At 43.6% G+C, this 18,698-nt stretch overlaps 1 protein-coding gene across 1 annotated transcript in view; it reads right to left on the minus strand.

Moving 5' to 3' along the window:
* Positions 1–18,698, minus strand: part of LOC124798759 (protein Wnt-1-like) — a 55,781-nt gene that overhangs the window by 35,837 nt on the left and 1,246 nt on the right. The window contains exon 2 of the mRNA XM_047262287.1: positions 10,233–10,353. Within this exon, the coding sequence (XP_047118243.1) occupies positions 10,233–10,353 (121 nt within the window). The remainder of the gene's footprint in view (positions 1–10,232; positions 10,354–18,698) is intronic.

Below are 18,698 nucleotides of genomic sequence, written 5' to 3' on the forward strand. Positions count from 1 at the left end.
CTGACAGCCCATCCGCCACCAGTAAGGGGCGAGGGGGATAAAATAACTACAAAGGAAAAAAAAAAATCGTCGGATGACACAGACAAACCTCTCAGGTAAGTGCCGCATAGCACGAGTGTGTATAAAGGCCATCATTGCAGAACTACGGTAAAGAAAACTGTGTGCATAGCTGGTACCTCGAATACTCAATCCTCTCATGAAATAGAGGAGGTTGGACATCTGCCAACAATTTTTTTTGTTTTTTTTTTGTTTTGAGCGTGAGGGTGACGGGTTCCTTCACAACATTGTGACAGGCGATTAAAGCTGGGTTCACCATTTTGACTACGAAAACGAGAGAGCATCAATGTAGCTCCACTGCAAAGGATCATGGACACCAAAAAAGATCAAGACCAACCAATCAGTAGGCAAAGTCATAACCACAGCGTTCTGAGATGTTAAAGGTGTGGTGGAATTTGGAATTCATGCCTAAAGGCACCACCATGAACTCTTCAAGGTAATGTGAAACCTTCAGAAAAATGAAAACACGAATTCGAAGAGTTCGTCCACACATGGAGCATCCTCCCCTTCAGCATGACAATCCCAGACCACATTCGAGCGCTGCGACATCTGCAGCAGTCCGTCACCTTGAGTTCACTGCCATCCACCATACTCCATACTCCATACAGTCCCTAATTGGCCCATTTAATTTTTATCTGCTTCCAAAACTTGAAGAACACCTTTGTCGACAACACTTTAATAGAGATGAAGCGGCGCAAGCAGAGGTGAGATTGTGGCTCCATCAACAAAGTCAAGCATTCTACAATGAGAAATCAACAAACTAGTCTGTAGTTGGGAAAAATGTGTTCGTTGCAGGATGACTATGTCGAGCAGTAAATATGTAGACATGAAGAACAAAGATGTAGAATGTTAATAAAGTTTCTTTTACTTAAAAAACTTTAAGAGTTTTCACAAAAAAATACGGAGACACTGTGCTGTCACCGCCAGACACCACACTTGCTAGGTGGTAGCCTTTAAATCGGCCGCGGTCCGCTAGTATACGTCGGACCCGCGTGTCGACAGTATCAGTGATTGCAGACCGAGCGCCGCCACACGGCAGGTCTAGAGAGACGTCCTAGCACTCGCCCCAGTTGTACAGCCGACTTTGCTAGCGATGGTTCACTGACAAATTACGCCATCATTTGCCGAGACGATAGTTAGCATAGCCTTCAGCTACGTCATTTGCTACGACCTAGCAAGGCGCCATTATCATTTGCTATTTATCTTGTGATGCATGTACCGTCAGACCGATGTTCACCAATTATGCATTAAAGTTGGACTAGCTTATAAAAGAAACCAGCTTTATATTGGTTACTTATTTCTTAACATAGCATGTTGTGTGCTACAAATAGCAATTCTCCGATAATTGCTTTCATGTAACACTGAATGAATTACACTACTGACCATTAAAATTGCTACACCAAGAAGAAATGCAGATGATAAACGGGTATTCATTGGACAAATATTGACAAAATTGACATTTGATTAAATTTTCACGCAATTTGGGTGTATAGATACTGAGAAATCAGTACACAGAACAACCACCTCTGCCCGTAATAACGGCCTTCATACACCTGGGCATTGAGTCAAACACAGCTTGGATGGCGTGTACAGGTACAGCTGCCCATGCAGCTTCAACACGATACCACAGTTTATCGACAGTAGTGACTGGCTTATTGTGACGAACCAGTTGCTCGGCCACCATTGACCAGACGTTTTCAGTTGATGAGACATCTGGAGAATGTGCTGGCCAAGGCAGCAGTCGAACATTTTCTGTATCCAGAAAGGCCCGTACAGGACCTACAACATGCGGTCGTGAATTATCCTGCTGAAATGTAGGGCTTCGCAGTGATCGAATGAAGGGTAGAGCCACGGGCCGTAACACATATGAAATGTAACGTCCAATGTTCAAAGTGCCGTCTATGCGAACAAGAGGTGACCGAGACGTGTAACCAATGGCACCTCATACCATCACGCCGGATGATATGCCAGTATGGCTATGACGAATACACGGTTCCAGTGTGCGTTCACCGCGATGTCGCCAAACACGGATGCGATCATCATGATACTGTAAACAGAACCTGAATTCATCCGAAAAAATGACGTTTTGCCATTCGTGCAACCAGTTTCGTCGTTGAGTACACCAACGCAGGCGCTCCTGTCTGTGATGCAGCGTCAAGGGTAACCGCAGCCATGGTCTCGTAGCTGATAGTCCGTGCTGCTGCAAACGTCGTCGAACTGTTCGTGCAGATGGTTGTTGTCTTGCAAACGTCCCCATCTGTTGGTCAGGGATTGAGACGTGGCTGCACGACCCGTTACAGCCATGCGGATAAGATGCCTGTCATCTCGACTGCTAGTGATACGAGGCCGTTGGGATCAAGCACGGCGTTCCATATTACCCTCCTGAACCCACCGATTCCATATTCTGCTAACAGACATTGGATCTCGACCAACGCGAGCAGCAATGTCGCAATAAGATAAACCGCAATCGCGATAGGCTACATCCGACCTTTATCAAAGTCGGAAACGTAATGGTACGGTCTGAAACTTTCCTTATGTCAGCACGTTGTAGGTGTCGCCACCGGAGCCAACCTTGTGCGAATGCTCTGAAAAGCTAATCATTTGCATATCACAGAATCTTCTACCTGTCGGTTAAATTTCGCGTCTGTAGCTCGTCCTCTTCGTGGTGTAGTAATTTTAATGGCCAGTAGTGAACTTTATGTTTGTCATTATACTTAAAAGTGTAATTAAATAAGGAATAATTTCATCTACTAATGATTGATTAGGTGAACTAAGTGAGTAATTTGGCCTGCAGCATCAACAATGTCGTGATATATTAGCTAATTAACTAGTAATATCTGTTTCTTTGGTAAATACTGATTAGCTGTCTTGGAACTGGAAATTAATGTTGTCTTATTTTGCTTATTGAATTCAATGTTTGTAAAATTTAATCGTGGGAATCATTTGGGAATCGAAGTTTAATATGATAGCACTACTACTGAGAAGTCTCTGCTTTTTACATTCTCATCCAAAAGGCACTAAGAATAACTTATTTCTGAAATGTCATATATCTACGAGAACATTCAAATTTTAGAAATCTCACATAGGAGGGGATGCGTAACATTTCTGGCTACGGGAGCCACAAACTTTATTCCCACATTTCACATCTCAGTTGAGCGACGATGCATTAGCTGACACAGAGGTCATAAAATAGAGTTAGGTATAAAAACAGACTCTACTACAAATGGATATATCGTGATAAATCGTAAGAAATTGCACCAACTGAAAAAGAGTGCTCTAGTGATCTGATATGCTGCTGTGATAGAAGATGGAAGGATTAGCCTTGGACCAGTGCATCATTTATTAATTATAGCGAAAGTACAATTATCACTGTTTGTAATAATAGGGGAGAACCTCTTAATACTAAGCTATCACAACAGAGTCTAAACTTTGTTTTAGTGTCAATTTTTGAGGAATATTTGAGTAATGAGAAAGAGCCCAAGAACTTCGAGCGCCATCGGTTTCGTACCGATTGACCGCCTAGCAAAGCGATTGATGCCAGACAGTTCAGCTCTTAGCAGCAGACAGTTCAGCTCTTAGCAGAAGGGCCGAACAATACAGCTTTTAGTTACCGCACCACACAGTATAGCCTTTAGCTGGAAAGTAAGCGCCTAATACTACGAAATGCTGTGCGGCCAAGATCGCATTTCTGTGAGCGCGGCAGACTAAAACTGTGCTTAGGAAACGTAATTTTATTGTGAAACATTTATATATTTTCTACCATGTTTAACAATGAGCAAGGATTAATATTTGTCAATAATTAGGATGACTCGCAATAAAACGTATGACTCGTAGGCGCACGTTTTTTTACCGCTCAATTTCTGTGATCAGTTTTCTGTTTTTTATATTAGTAGTTCCACCACAGTCTTACAGCAAGAGCAGCGGACTTCAGCTCTACGTGCTACCTCTCTGCTGGGACGAGAACACATTAGGCTTTTTTTTGTATAGAAATTGTGGTGTCACCACCAGACACCACACTTGCTAGGTGGTAGCCTTTAAATCGGCCGTGGTCCGTTAGTATACGTCGGACCCGCGTGTCGCCACTATCAGTGATTGCAGACCGAGCGCCGCCACACGGCAGGTCTAGAGAGACTTCCTAGCACTCGCCCCCGTTGTACAGCCGACTTTGCTAGCGATGGTTCACTGACAAATTACGCTCTCATTTGCAGAGACGATAGTTTAGCATAGCCTTCAGCTACGTCATTTGCTACGACCTAGCAAGGCGCCATTATCAGTTACTATTGATATTGTGAATCATGTACCGTCAAGACCGACGTTCATCATTAATGGATTAAAGTTGAGTGTTCCACCAGTTACGTCCGTTTTTTCTAAATTCTAATTTCCTTGTCCTGTTCCAGACCTCACGCCAGCCTGCGTGAGCTAAAACGTGTGCCTTTCGGCCTCCTCTAGTAACACGGTGTTGGCTCTCCTGCCAACCACAACAGAAATTTTGGGTTCTGCTTTGCTGTTGCAAACATAAGTAAGCTCCTGATACGTCCCACACCTCCAGCGCAAATGGAGACAGTTAGGTGCCGTCTGCGCTGACACAGAGATGGTAATCGCCAAAGCATTCGCTCTGATGACCGACTTCCGTCATATTAAGTAGCGACGACAGTGTATTTTAAATATACTCCGGTGTAGCGAGGACCAGCATCAGTGCAACGTGAACAGCAAACAGCAGAGACAAGAAATGAACAGAAGCTTTTGAAATGTGGCGCTACAGGCGAATGCTGATGATTGGATAGGTAGATCGGATAATTAATAAACAAGTAGTGAAACGAATTGGGAGAAATGAAATTTTGTGGCACAACGTGGCTGACTGAAAGGCTCGGGTGGGAGGACACGTCCTGAGGCACCGCGCAATTGTGAATTCGGTAATGGAGGGTAATGTGGAGGGGTTAAAACTGTAGAGGGAGATCACGGTTTGAATAGAGATTCAAATGGATGTACGTTGCTGTAGTTAAGCAGAGATGGAAAAAATCGCACAGGATAGACTAGCATCACTCTCACTAGGGAAGTCAACGATAACAGTGACAATGAAGAGTGCGTGCTGCTATGATTGTATGTGAAAGGAGAGAAACTTGTGGCGAGCTCACACTATGAGAATCTTTGGGAGGTGAGATCGGATGGTAGCGCACTGCCCGTGAAAGTTGGGGATGAGGGTTTGAATCTTGGCAAGTGTTGTGACTTGGCAAGACAGCCAAGCCACTGTGAGGTAGCCGAAAGGGCACGCTTTTAAGCTCACGCAGGCTCGCGTGAGGTCTAGAACAGGTAAGGGAATTTATAGTAGCAAAGAACGTAAGTAACTACTGGAATACTTAACTTTAATTCATAATTGGTGATCATCGGACTGACGGTACATGTATCACAAGATAAATAGCAAATGATAATGGCGCCTTGCTAGGTCGTAGCAAATGACGTAGCTGAAGGCTATGCTAACTATCGTCTCGGCAAATGAGAGAGTAATTTGTCAGTGAACCATCGCTAGCAAAGTCTGCTGTACAACTGGGGCGAGTGCTAGGACGTCTCTCTAGACCTGCCGAGTGGCGCCGCTCGGTCTGCAATCACTGATAGTGGCGACACGCGGGTCCGACGTATACTAATGGACCGCGGCCGATTTAAAGGCTACCACCTAGCAAGTATGGTGTCTGGCGGTGACACCACAGCAAGTTTTTAACTTGTCACATATGATCATCTGAACAACTTTGTTCCTTCACAGAATGCTAAAAAGGTCTGCAGACTGTAACTCCATGACAGGAGACCTGAAGGTGAATACACAGAACTTTAAAAAGGAATACAGGTTGGGCAAAATAAAACAGGCCCCAAAAATAATTCATGCACTTTAAGAGAGGCAACTCAACTTACACCGTTTTCCCCAGTAAGGACAATGTAAGTTGGGGTGCATGTTCAAGGTGATTGGAACGTTTTCTGCGACAGTTTTATTTTGTCCAACCTGTTCACGTGTCAGTTAAGAAGGTGTTTTATAACACAATTTATTTATTGACTAGTCTCTAATCAAGCAGCCCAGTGGGAGTAGAATTTTTTTAAGTACTTTTTCCATAGATCATGAATACGACACTTACAAGGGAACCTCCCCATCGCATCCCCCACAGATTTAGTTATAAGTTGGCACAGTGGATAGGCCTTGAAAAACTGAACACAGATCAATCGAGAAAACAGGAAGAAGTTATGTTGAACTATGAAAAAATAAGCAAAATATACAAACTGAGTACTCCATGTGCAACATCAAGGACAGTGTAAGTGCATTGTCGCCGTCGTCCCGTGGTTAGCGTGACCAGCTACGGAGCGAGAGGTCCTTGGTTCAAGTCTTCCCTAGAGTGAAAATTTTACTTTCTTTATTTTCGCGAAGTTATGATCTTTCCGTTCGTTCACTGACGTCACTGTTCATTGTAATAAGTTTAGTGTCTGTGTTTTGAGACCGCACCGCGAAACCGTGCGATTAGTAGACGAAAGGACGTGCCTCTCCAATGGGAACCGAAAACATTTGATCGCAAGGTCATAGATCAACCGAGTCCTCCACAGAAAAACACGTCTGATATATTCTATACGACACTGGTGACGGCATGTGCGTCACATGACAGGAATTTGTTGTCGACCCACCTAACTTGTACACTTGGCGAATGGGTAAAAAGATTCTTCTACCTTGCCCGATTTAGGTTTTCTTGTGGATGTGATAATCACTCCCAAAAAACTGATGAAAACATAATAGTTTGTCACATAAACTGAAAATAAAAATTAAACTTTTTCCTGGGGGGAAGACTTGAACCAAGGACCTCTCGTTCCGCAGCTGTTCACAGTAAGCACGGGACCACGACGCTCGGGAGGTTATATTATCCTTGATCTTCCGCATGGAGTACTCAGTTTATATATTTTGCTCATTTTCTCATAGTTCCACACAACTTCTTCCTGTTTTCTCGATTGATGTGTGTTCAGTTTTTCAAGGCCTATCCACTGTGCCAACTTATAACTGAATCTGAGGGGGGTGCGTTGGGGAGGTTCCCTTGTTAGTACTGATGTGGAACATGTCATGTTAATAGAAGATGTCCATACAAGATATTACATTACACAAAATATTACATGACACTTAATATTTACATGACAATTTTTTTTTTTTTTTTTTTTTTTTTTTTTTTGGTGCGGGATGCGGATATTACCCACTTACCATATCCAAAAATTCACCTAATGAGTAGAAGGAGTTGCCATTCAGAAATTCTTTTAATTTCCTTTTAAATGCTATATGCCTACCTGTCAGACTTTTGATGCTATTAGGTAAGTGACCAAAGACTTTGGTGGCAGCATAATTTACCCCCTTCTGAGACAAAGTTAGATTTAACGTTGAGTAGTGAACATCATCCTTTCTCCTAGTGTTGTAGCCATGTACACTGCTATTACTCTTGAATTCGTTCGGATTGTTAATAAAAAATTCATAAGTATATATATATATATATATATATATATATATATATATATATATATATATATATATATATATATATATATATAGTGAGGCTACAGTGAAGATCCCTAGCTCTTTAAATAAGTGTCTGCAGGATGATCTCGGATGAGCTCCAGCAATTATTCCGATTACAAACTTTTGTGCAATGAACACTCTTTTACTCAATGATAAGTTACCCCAGAATATGATGCCATACGAAAGCAGAGAATGAAAATAGGCGTGGTAAGCTAATTTACTCAGATGTATATCGCCAAAATTTGCAATGACCCTCATAGCATAAGTAGGTGAACTCAAACGTTTCAGCAGATCTTCAGTGTGTTTTTTCCAGCTCAACCCCTCATCAATGCATACACCTAGAAATTTTGTATGATCTACCTTAGCTACCGATTCCTGATCGAAGTCTATATTTATTAATGGTGTCGTTCCATTTACTGTGTGGAACTGTATCTACTGTGTTTTGTCAAAGTTTAATGAGAGCCCATTGGCAGAGAAGCACTTACGGATTTACTGAAAAACATCGTTTACAATTTCATCAGTTAATTCTTGTCTGTTGGGTGTGATAGCTATACTTGTATCATCGGCAAAAAGTACCAGCTTTACATCTTCGTGAATAAAGAATGGCAAGTCATTAATACACTCCTGGAAATTGAAATAAGAACACCGTGAATTCATTGTCCCAGGAAGGGGAAACTTTATTGACACATTCCTGGGGTCAGATACATCACATGATCACACTGACAGAACCACAGGCACATAGACACAGGCAACAGAGCATGCACAATGTCGGCACTAGTACAGTGTATATCCACCTTTCGCAGCAATGCAGGCTGCTATTCTCCCATGGAGACGATCGTAGAGATGCTGGATGTAGTCCTGTGGAACGGCTTGCCATGCCATTTCCACCTGCCGCCTCAGTTGGACCAGCGTTCGTGCTGGACGTGCAGACCGCGTGAGACGACGCTTCATCCAGTCCCAAACATGCTCAATGGGGGACAGATCCGGAGATCTTGCTGGCCAGGGTAGTTGACTTACACCTTCTAGAGCACGTTGGGTGGCACGGGATACATGCGGACGTGCATTGTCCTGTTGGAACAGCAAGTTCCCTTGCCGGTCTAGGAATGGTAGAACGATGGGTTCGATGACGGTTTGGATGTACCGTGCACTATTCAGTGTCCCCTCGACGATCACCAGTGGTGTACGGCCAGTGTAGGAGATCGCTCCCCACACCATGATGCCGGGTGTTGGGCCTGTGTGCCTCGGTCGTATGCAGTCCTGATTGTGGCGCTCACCTGCACGGCGCCAAACACGCATACGACCATCATTGGCACCAAGGCAGAAGCGACTCTCATCGCTGAAGACGACACGTCTCCATTCGTCCCTCCATTCACGCCTGTCGCGACACCACTGAAGGCGGGCTGCACGATGTTGGGGCGTGAGCGGAAGACGGCCTAACGGTGTGCGGGACCGTAGCCCAGCTTCATGGAGACGGTTGCGAATGGTCCTCGCCGATACCCCAGGAGCAACAGTGTCCCTAATTTGCTGGGAAGTGGTGGTGCGGTCCCCTACGGCACTGCGTAGGATCCTACGGTCTTGGCGTGCATCCGTGCGTCGCTGCGGTCCGGTCCCTGGTCGATGGGCACGTGCACCTTGCGCCGACCACTGGCGACAACATCGATGTACTGTGGAGACCTCACGCCCCGCGTGTTGAGCAATTCGGCGGTACGTCCACCCGGCCTCCCGCATGCCCACTATACGCCCTCGCTCAAAGTCCGTCAACTGCACATACGGTTCACGTCCACGCTGTCGCGGCATGCTACCAGTGTTAAAGACTGCAATGGAGCTCCGTATGCCACGGCAAACTGGCTGACACTGACGGCGGCGGTGCACAAATGCTGCGCAGCTAGCGCCATTCGACGGCCAACACCGCGGTTCCTGGTGTGTCCGCTGTGCCGTGCGTGTGATTGCTTGTACAGCCCTCTCGCAGTGTCCGGAGCAAGTATGGTGGGTCTGACACACCGGTGTCAATGTGTTCTTTTTTCCATTTCCAGGAGTGTATATATTAAGAACAGCAGAGGACCCAAGACCGAACCTTGCGGCACCCCATTCTTGATTGTTCCCCAGTTTGAGAAATCACCAGTTTTTTGCATATTATGTGAACTGCTTATTTCAACTTTCTGCACTCTTCCAGTTAGGTATGATTTAAATCAATTGAGCGCTGTCTCATTCATAACACAGTACTTGAGCTTATCTAGAAGTATTCCATCATTTACATAATCAAAAGCCTTTGAGAGATCACAAAAAATCCCAACGGGTGAGTTCCGGTTACTCAGAGCATTTAATATTTCATTAGTGAAAGTATATATAGCGTTTTCCGTTGCAAAACCTTTCTGCAAACCAAACTGACATTTTGTTAAAACTTTATTTTTACAAAGGTGTGAAGCTACAGTACAATACATTACTTTTTCAAGAAATCAAATTAGTTTGTATACAGCACGCTTTGAAGGTGAGCATGTAATTATGGTGCGATGGTGGTGAACGGAGCATAGTTGCAGAACAAATTTAGAGCTACTCTCCCTGTTCAGTGGTGGATACAGAATGGGTGCGAGGTCTGCAGCATCATTATCACAAAGTCTACATGTACGGTAATTGTAAGACTTACTGATGGTCATGACGTTGCCGAAAAGCGTGCCGCTGCCGGGCACGGTAGAGCAGTTCCACCTGCTCATGCGAAACTGGAACTGGCACTCCTCCAGAGCAGTCTTCATGCCCACGCCGACTGCCTGCAACCAGGAACAACATCATTTTCGCCGCACACATTAATCGTATAGTGCATACTCGCCGTAAGGGCGTGAAAAGATAACACTGCAATCAGAATTTAAAGTAAACAATTACAAGGATACACTGTCTAAAGGTGAATTCTTACAGTCGCAGGTTCGAATCCTGCCTCGGGCATGGATGTGTGTGATGTCCTTAGGTTAGTTAGGTTTAAGTAGTTTTAAGTCTAGGGGACTGATGACCTCAGACGTAAAGTCCCATAGTGCTTAGAGCCATTTGAACCATTTTTTGCAGGTTGAAATGGTAGTTCTATGTCTGCAGCAACAGAAGAAAAACACTTTAGTGTCGACGTAAGGGACTGTGTGTTCGTGTATGATTATTTACTTCTTCTTCCTTTGAACTCAGTAATATTCTTACTTTGTTCTTTTGGTAGTGTGCCTGCGGCTAGGGCGTCCCACCAGGTAGACCGGTCGCCTGGTGCAAGTCTTTTTTAGTTAACGCCTCTTCGGCGACTTGCGTGTCGATGAAGATGAAATGTTGTTTAAGACAACACAATACCCAGTCCCCGATCAGAGAAACTTTCTGGCCAGGCCAGGAATCGAACCCTGGCCCCTCACATGATGTTCTGCTGCACTGAACACTCAGCTATGGAGGAGGAACTTATGGTAGTAATAATAGTAATCAAAATGGCATCAGGTGAATAGGTTTTAGCTCAGGAAGCAATTCAACGTGACATGTTGGATTAGGTTGCTCAAAGGCAAGCTAATAACTTATAATTATTTAAGGAGCTTTATAGTCTGGCAGGGAAGAAGAGAAGGGAACAGTGGTCTCCTAACGTGTCTCTACATCTGCGTAACAGTAATTTCTTATCAGTAAGGAGGCCAGGGGAAGATATTTTTCCATTTATAGATCATTTACTAACAGCTGTAAAACTGAGGGATGGAATGAGGAATGGTTACTAACAAGAGAACCTCCGCATCCAACCCCGCTCAAATTTAGTTATAAGTTGGCACAGTGGATAGGCCTTGAAAAACTGAACACAGATCAATCGAGAAAACAGGAAGAAGTTGTGTGGAACTATGAAAAAATAAGCAAAATAAACAAACTGAGTAGTCCATGCACAAGATAGGAAACTTCAAGGACAGTATGAGATCAGGAGTGCCGTGGTCCCGTGGCTAGCGTGAGCAGCTGCGGAACGAGAGGTCCTTGGTTCAAGTCTTACCTCGAGTGAAAAGTTTAATTTTTTATTTTCAGACAATTATTATCTGTCCGTCCGTCCGATGCGAGGTAACTGCGCCGTAGTATGGGGACGCTACACCTAAACTGTTGCATTCATTTGTTGCAGATTATGTGACGAACTCTTAAGTTTTCATCACTTTTTTGGGAGTGATCATCACATCCACAAGAAAACCTAAATCGGGCAAGGTAGAAGAATCTTTTTACCCATTCGCCATGTGTACAAGTTAGGTGGGTCGACAACATATTCCTGCATGTGACGCACATGCCGTCACCAGTGTCGTACAGAATATATAAGACGTGTTTTCGTGTGGAGGAATCGGTTGACCTATGACCTTGCGATAAAATGTTTTCGGTTCGCATTGGAGAGGCACGTCCTTTCGTCTACTAATCGCACAGTTTTGCGGTGCGGTCGCAAAACACTGACAAAACATAAACTTATTACAGTGAACAGAGACGTCAATGAATGAACGGACAGATCATAACTTTGCGAAAATAAAGAAAGTAAACTTTTCACTTGAAGGAAAACTTGAACCAAGGACCTCTCGTTCCGCAGCTGCTCACGCTAACCACGGGACCACGGCGGTCCTGAGCTCACCCTTTCCTTGATGTTGCCTATCTTGCGCATGGACTACTCAGTTTGCATATTTTGCTTATTTTTTTCATAGTTCCACACAACTTCTTCCTGTTTTCTCGATTGATCTGTGTTCAGTTTTTCAAGGCCTATCCACTGTGCAACTTATAACTAAATCTGAGGGGGGTACGATGTGGAGGTTCCCTCGTAAGTATGGATCGATTAAAGTTTACAGGGTTAGGGCATATGTTGAGTGCCGTGAGAAGTTGCTTAATGTTTCAATCTTTTTAGACAGTTTTTATCGTGAGCACCTCAATGACATAGTACAAAGACAGAGAGTGTGCGGATTGCTTTTTTTATCGAATTAGAAAACTGTAAATCAGTTACGAGTTAACGGATGACGACAATGCTAACAGGGCCATTCCGCAAGAAGCAAAACAAAAGGGCGCTAGACGCATTTTTGTGGGGTTTTCCAGCTGAAATTTCATGCGAGATATGATGCTGAAGATTAGATGGGTAGATCACATAACTAATGAGGAGGTACTGAATAGAATTGGGGAGAAGAGGAGTTCGTGGCATAACTTGACAAGAAGGAGGGACCGGTTGGTAGGACATGTTCTGAGGCATCAAGGGATCACAAATTTAGCATTGGAGGGCAGTGTGAAGGGTAAAAATCGTAGCGGGAGAACAAGAGATGAATACTCTAAGCAGATTCAGAAGGATGTAGGTTGTAGTAAGTACTGGGAGATGAAGGAGCTTGCACAGGATATGGTAGCATGGAGAGCTGCATCAAACCAGTCTCAGGACTGAAGACCACAACAACAACAACAACATGACTACAATTCCCAAAAGCCTTAAACGAAACCGTAACGGCTGCGACAGTGTTAGCACAGATGGATGCAGTGACCAAGACATGGGAAAAGAAGATGGTCTTTAGTGCCGAAATCGTATGTTAGCGTTCTTCTCAACCTGGTCACATTAAGCGGAATTATAGGGGACCTAAGTGCCGTATGTGTTAAGACATTTGGAGATTTTGAATGGTAATGCCCGCTCTGGTTCCCAAAGGCACAATATGGATGCAGGATACAGCTAACACTCTGGTATTAAAAGAAAAGATGAATCAGCGGCAGACTTAACCGTGTTTGTTGGAGGACGAACATATATTTTCATTGGATACAGGGTAACATGTATCTGTTTCAAGTAAAGGTGTATTTGGTGCGAAGAAGTTGAACGCACTTCATCGTATATTCAGTGGTGTAGGTGGAGGCGGTAGTTTTCTCAGTTTAGCATGGATGAACTTCTGAGTGGAAAAGGAAGACTTCCGGGCAAGTGCGGAAGTACTTTTCTCGGGTTGGCAAAAGCTACAGTGGAACACTTGGAAACGGTAATGCCACAAGATACATGCCAGACATTGTGGAAGCCTACTAAACGTAATATCCAACTCATGGGATAAAGTACCAAGGCGCAAGGCATCTAGTCTGTATGGATGCAGGAGTAGATCTATCAATTAATGTGTTATGTATAGTTGAACCTTTGGCAGAAAATGAAGAACTGGACATAGCATAGTGCTTTATATGCCTTGGTTTGTCATACGTGCAAGTAGTTGCTGGTAGCTGGGTTATGCCCACCAGTGTAGGTAATTTTGGACCAACGGTAGTGGAGCTATGATGTCATACACTGACAGCCAATCTGGAAGTGGTAGAGAAAGAAGAACTGAACAGTGTAAAGTCTTTGAAACTGGGTCAGTCAGCTGATTTAGTCATGTTGTGAGGAAAAGTGTTGCATTTTCACGAAAAGAACAGAGTTATTTAATCCTGCTAGACCACTGCCAGCTACATCAATAACGTAACATAGGATTACCACTGGGAACGAACCGTTGGCAGTATAGGAAGCCATACCAGGTTCCACATCACCTATAATCGACGATGGAGGAATTTCTAAACCTGCAACTCCATGACAGGATAATTTAAGGACCAGTCCCTGGGAAATGCTGGTAGTAGTTGTACCAACTAAGAGCTTTAATGGCAGTAAGGCTTATAGGTTCTGTCGTGACTATCAATATTTTAATCAGTGTATAATCACAGGTTCGTACTCTACATCAAACACTGCCAAAGCCTTGGATAACCTGACACGACGAATGCCATTTCGATAGAACAATGCATTGATTACATTCCAACACCGACTGGACCAGGTATCGTAAGACATGATACCAAACAGCGGATGGTGTACTTAGACGATGTCATAGTATTTTCTAAAGACATCCAAGAGCATGTGATATATTTGTAGAAGTCTTTATGACTAAAGAGCAAGCAGGACAACTAACATTTAGTTTATAATGGCGTCATTATCTATTAAAAGTAGTGCGCTATTTGGGACATGTCAACCAGGACAGTGTCGGAGCGGACATACAGCTTGTATTAACAATGTGAGAAATCGCCACTCCTGCTACTCAAAAAGAGCTTCAGTCATTTTTTGGTTCGGCTAAATATTATATAAAGTTTGTGCAAAATTTGACAAAGGTAACAAGGCCTCTTACTCATGTGTTAGACAAGAGAATAAAGTTTCAGTGGATTTCAAATTGCGAGCATATCTCTGATCATTTAAAGGACCCGTGGTCTAGAGGTAGCGACTTTTGATTCATAATCAAAACGTCTTCGGTCCCGGGTTCGATCCCCGCTACTGCCTAAATTTTGATAAACAATCAGCATTGGCGGCCGAAGACTTCCGGCATAAGAAGTCAGCCTCATTCTGCCAACGGCCTTGTCAAAGAGGGCGGAGGAGCGGATAGAGGTTCAGGGCACTCTTGTCCTAGGGGTGGGAAATTGCCCCTAAAGGCGGAAGAATCAGCAATGATCAACGACATGAGGATGCAGAAGGCAATGGAAACCACTGCATTAAAGACACGTAACGTGTATCCACAGGACATGTGGCCTGTAATTGAAGAAGTGTCATGATGATCTCTCCAAAGATTCCGGAATAGTCCCCCATTCGGATCTCCGGGAGGGGACTCCCAAGGGGGAGGTTACCATGAAAAAAAGATTGAATAATCAACGAAAGCATAACGTTCTACGAGTCGGGGCGTGGAATGTCAGAAGCTTAAACGTGGTAGGGAAACTAGAAAATGTGAAAATGGAAATGCAAAGGCTCAATCTAGATATAGTAGGGGTCAGTGAAGTGGAAGGAAGACAAGGATTTCTGGTCAGATGAGTATCGGGTAATATCAACAGCAGCAGAAAATGGTATAACAGGTGTAGGATTCGTTATGAATAGGAAGGTAGGGCAGAGGGTGTGTTACTGTGAACAGTTCAGTGACCGAGTTGTTCTAATCAGAATCGACAGCAGACCAACACCGACAACGATAGTTCAGGTATACATGCCGATGTCGCAAGCTGAAGAAGAACAGATAGAGAAAGTGTATGAGGATATTGAAAGGGCAATGCAGTATATAAAGGGGGACGAAAATCTAATAGTCATGGGCGACTGGAATGCAGTTGTAGGGGAAGGAGTAGAAGAAAAGGTTACAGGAGAATATGGGCTTGGGACAAGGAATGAAAGAGGAGAAAGACTAATTGAGTTCTGTAACAAGTTTCAGCTAGTAATAGCGAATACCCTGTTCAAGAATCACAAGAGGAGGAGGTATACTTGGAAAAGGCCGGGAGATATGAGAAGATTTCAATTAGATTATATTATGGTCAGACAGAGATTCCGAAATCAGATACTGGATTGTAAGGCGTACCCAGGAGCAGATATAGACTCAGATCACAATATAGTAGTGATGAAGAGTAGGCTGAAGTTCAAGACATTAGTCAGGAAGAATCAATACGCAAAGAAGTGGGATACGGAAGTTCAAAAATGGTTCAAATGGCTCTGAGCACTATGGGACTCAACTGCTGAGGTCATTAGTCCCCTAGAACTTAGAACTAGTTAAACCTAACTAACCTAAGGACATCACAAACATCCATGCCCGAGGCAGGATTCGAACCTGCGACCGTAGCGGTCTTGCGGTTCCAGACTGCAGCGCCTTTAACCGCACGGCCACTTCGGCCGGCGATACGGAAGTACTAAGGAATGACGAGATACGTTTGAAGTTCTCTAACGCTATAGATACAGCAATAAGGAATAGCGCAGTAGGCAGTACAGTTGAAGAGGAATGGACATCTCTGAAAAGGGCCATCACAGAAGTTGGGAAGGAAAACATAGGTACTAAGAAGGTAGCTGCGAAGAAACCATGGGTAACAGAAGAAATACTTCAGTTGATTGATCAAAGGAGGAAGTACAAACGTGTTTCGGGAAAATCAGGAATACAGAAATACAAGTCGCTGAGGAATGAAATAAATAGGAAGTGCAGGGAAGCTAAGACGAAGTGGCTGCAGGAAAAATGTGAAGACATCGAAAAAGATATGATTGTCGGAAGGACAGACTCAGCATACAGGAAAGTCAAAACAACCTTTGGTGACATTAAAAGCAACGGTGGTAACATTAAGAGTGCAACGGGAATTCCACTGTTAAATGCAGAGGAGAGAGCAGATAGGTGGAAAGAATACATTGAAAGCCTCTATGAGGGTGAAGATTTGTCCGATGTGATAGAAGAAGAAACAGGAGTCAATTTAGAAGAGATAGGGGATCCAGTATTAGAATCGGAATTTAAAAGAGCTTTGGAGGACTTACGGTCAAATAAGGCAGAAGGGATAGATAACATTCCATCAGTATTTCTAAAATCATTGGGGGAAGTGGCAACAAAACGACTATTCACGTTGGTGTGTAGAATATATGAGTCTGGGGATATACCATCTGACTTTCGGAAAAGCATCATCCACACAATTCCGAAGACGGCAAGAGCTGACAAGTGCGAGAATTATCGCACAATCAGTTTAACAGCTCATGCATCGAAGCTGCTTACAAGAATAATATACAGAAGAATGGAAAAGAAAATTGAGAATGCGCTAGGTGACGATCAGTTTGGCTTTAGGAAAAGTAAAGGGACGAGAGAGGCAATTCTGACGTTACGGCTAATAATGGAAGCAAGACTAAAGAAAAATCAAGACACTTTCATAGGATTTGTCGACCTGGAAAAAGCGTTCGACAATATAAAATGGTGCAAACTGTTCGAGATTCTGAAAAAAGTAGGGGTAAGCTACAGGGAGAGACGGGTCATATACAATACGTACAACAACCAAGAGGGAATAAGAAGAGTGGACGATCAAGAACGAAGTGCTCGTATGAAGAAGGGTGTAAGACAAAGCTGTAGCCTTTCGCCCCTGCTCTTCAATCTGTACATCGAGAAAGCAATGATGGAAATAAAAGAAAGGTTCAGGAGTGGAATTAAAATACAAGGTGAAAGGATATCAATGATACGATTCGCTGATGACATTGCTATCCTGAGTGAAAGTGAAGAAGAATTAAATGATCTGCTGAACGGAATGAACAGTACACAGTATGGTTTGAGAGTAAATCGGAGAAAGACGAAGGTAATGAGAAGTAGTAGGAATGAGAACAGCGAGAAACTTAACATCAGGGTTGATGGTCACGAAGTCAATGAAGTTAAGGAATTCTGCTACCTAGGCAGTAAAATAACCAATGACGAACGGAGCAAGGAGGACATCAAAAGCAGACTCGCTATGGCAAAAAAGGCATTTCTGGCCAAGAGAAGTCTACTAATATCAAATACCGGCCTTAATTTGAGGAAGAAATTTCTGAGGATGTACGTCTGGAGTACAGCATTGTATGGTAGTGAAACATGGACTGTTGGAAAACCGGAACAGAAGAGAATCGAAGCATTTGAGATGTGGTGCTATACACGAATGTTGAAAATTAGGTGGACTGATAAGGTAAGGAATGAGGAGGTTCTACGCAGAATCGGAGAGGAAAGGAATATGTGGAAAACACTGATAAGGAGAAGGGACAGGATGATAGGACATCTCCTAAGACATGAGGGAATGACTTCCATGGTACTAGAGGGAGCTGTAGAGGGCAAAAACTGTAGAGGAAGACAGAGATTGGAATACGTCAAGCAAATAATTGAGGACGTAGGTTGCAAGTGCTACTCTGAGATGAAGAAGCACAGGAAAGGAATTCGTGGCGGGCCGCATCAAACCAGTCAGTAGACTGATGACCAAAAAAAAAAAAATTGACCTCTTGTCCTGTCCTCAATTTCCGAGATTACCAAAAGCAGCTCATACTTTCATGGCGATACCAACAACCATGCTTCAGAGAGCACATTAAGCCGGGAAACAGATGGGGCAGAACTCCCAATACCACATGCTCCTAGGCAGGTATATAAGGCGGAAAAAATTCTGCTGCAGAGAAGGACATGCTCAGCCTGGTTTATGGTATATGTTTCCATTGCTACCTATGTGTTAGGCGTTTCAAGGTCATAAAAGATTATACATTATTAAAATGCCTGATAAGCCTTAAAGATCTGACCGAAGAGCTTTACAGGTCACTGAGTTTGACTTTGAAGAAGCACACATCCGGAGAAAACATGTGTCAGTGCCAGTGGATCAAGTCGCAAGATATGTGCAGTAGACCGTGTAGGTTCAA

The sequence above is a fragment of the Schistocerca piceifrons genome, chromosome 5 (assembly GCF_021461385.2).
Source record: "Schistocerca piceifrons isolate TAMUIC-IGC-003096 chromosome 5, iqSchPice1.1, whole genome shotgun sequence".
Lineage (NCBI taxonomy): Eukaryota > Metazoa > Arthropoda > Insecta > Orthoptera > Acrididae > Schistocerca > Schistocerca piceifrons.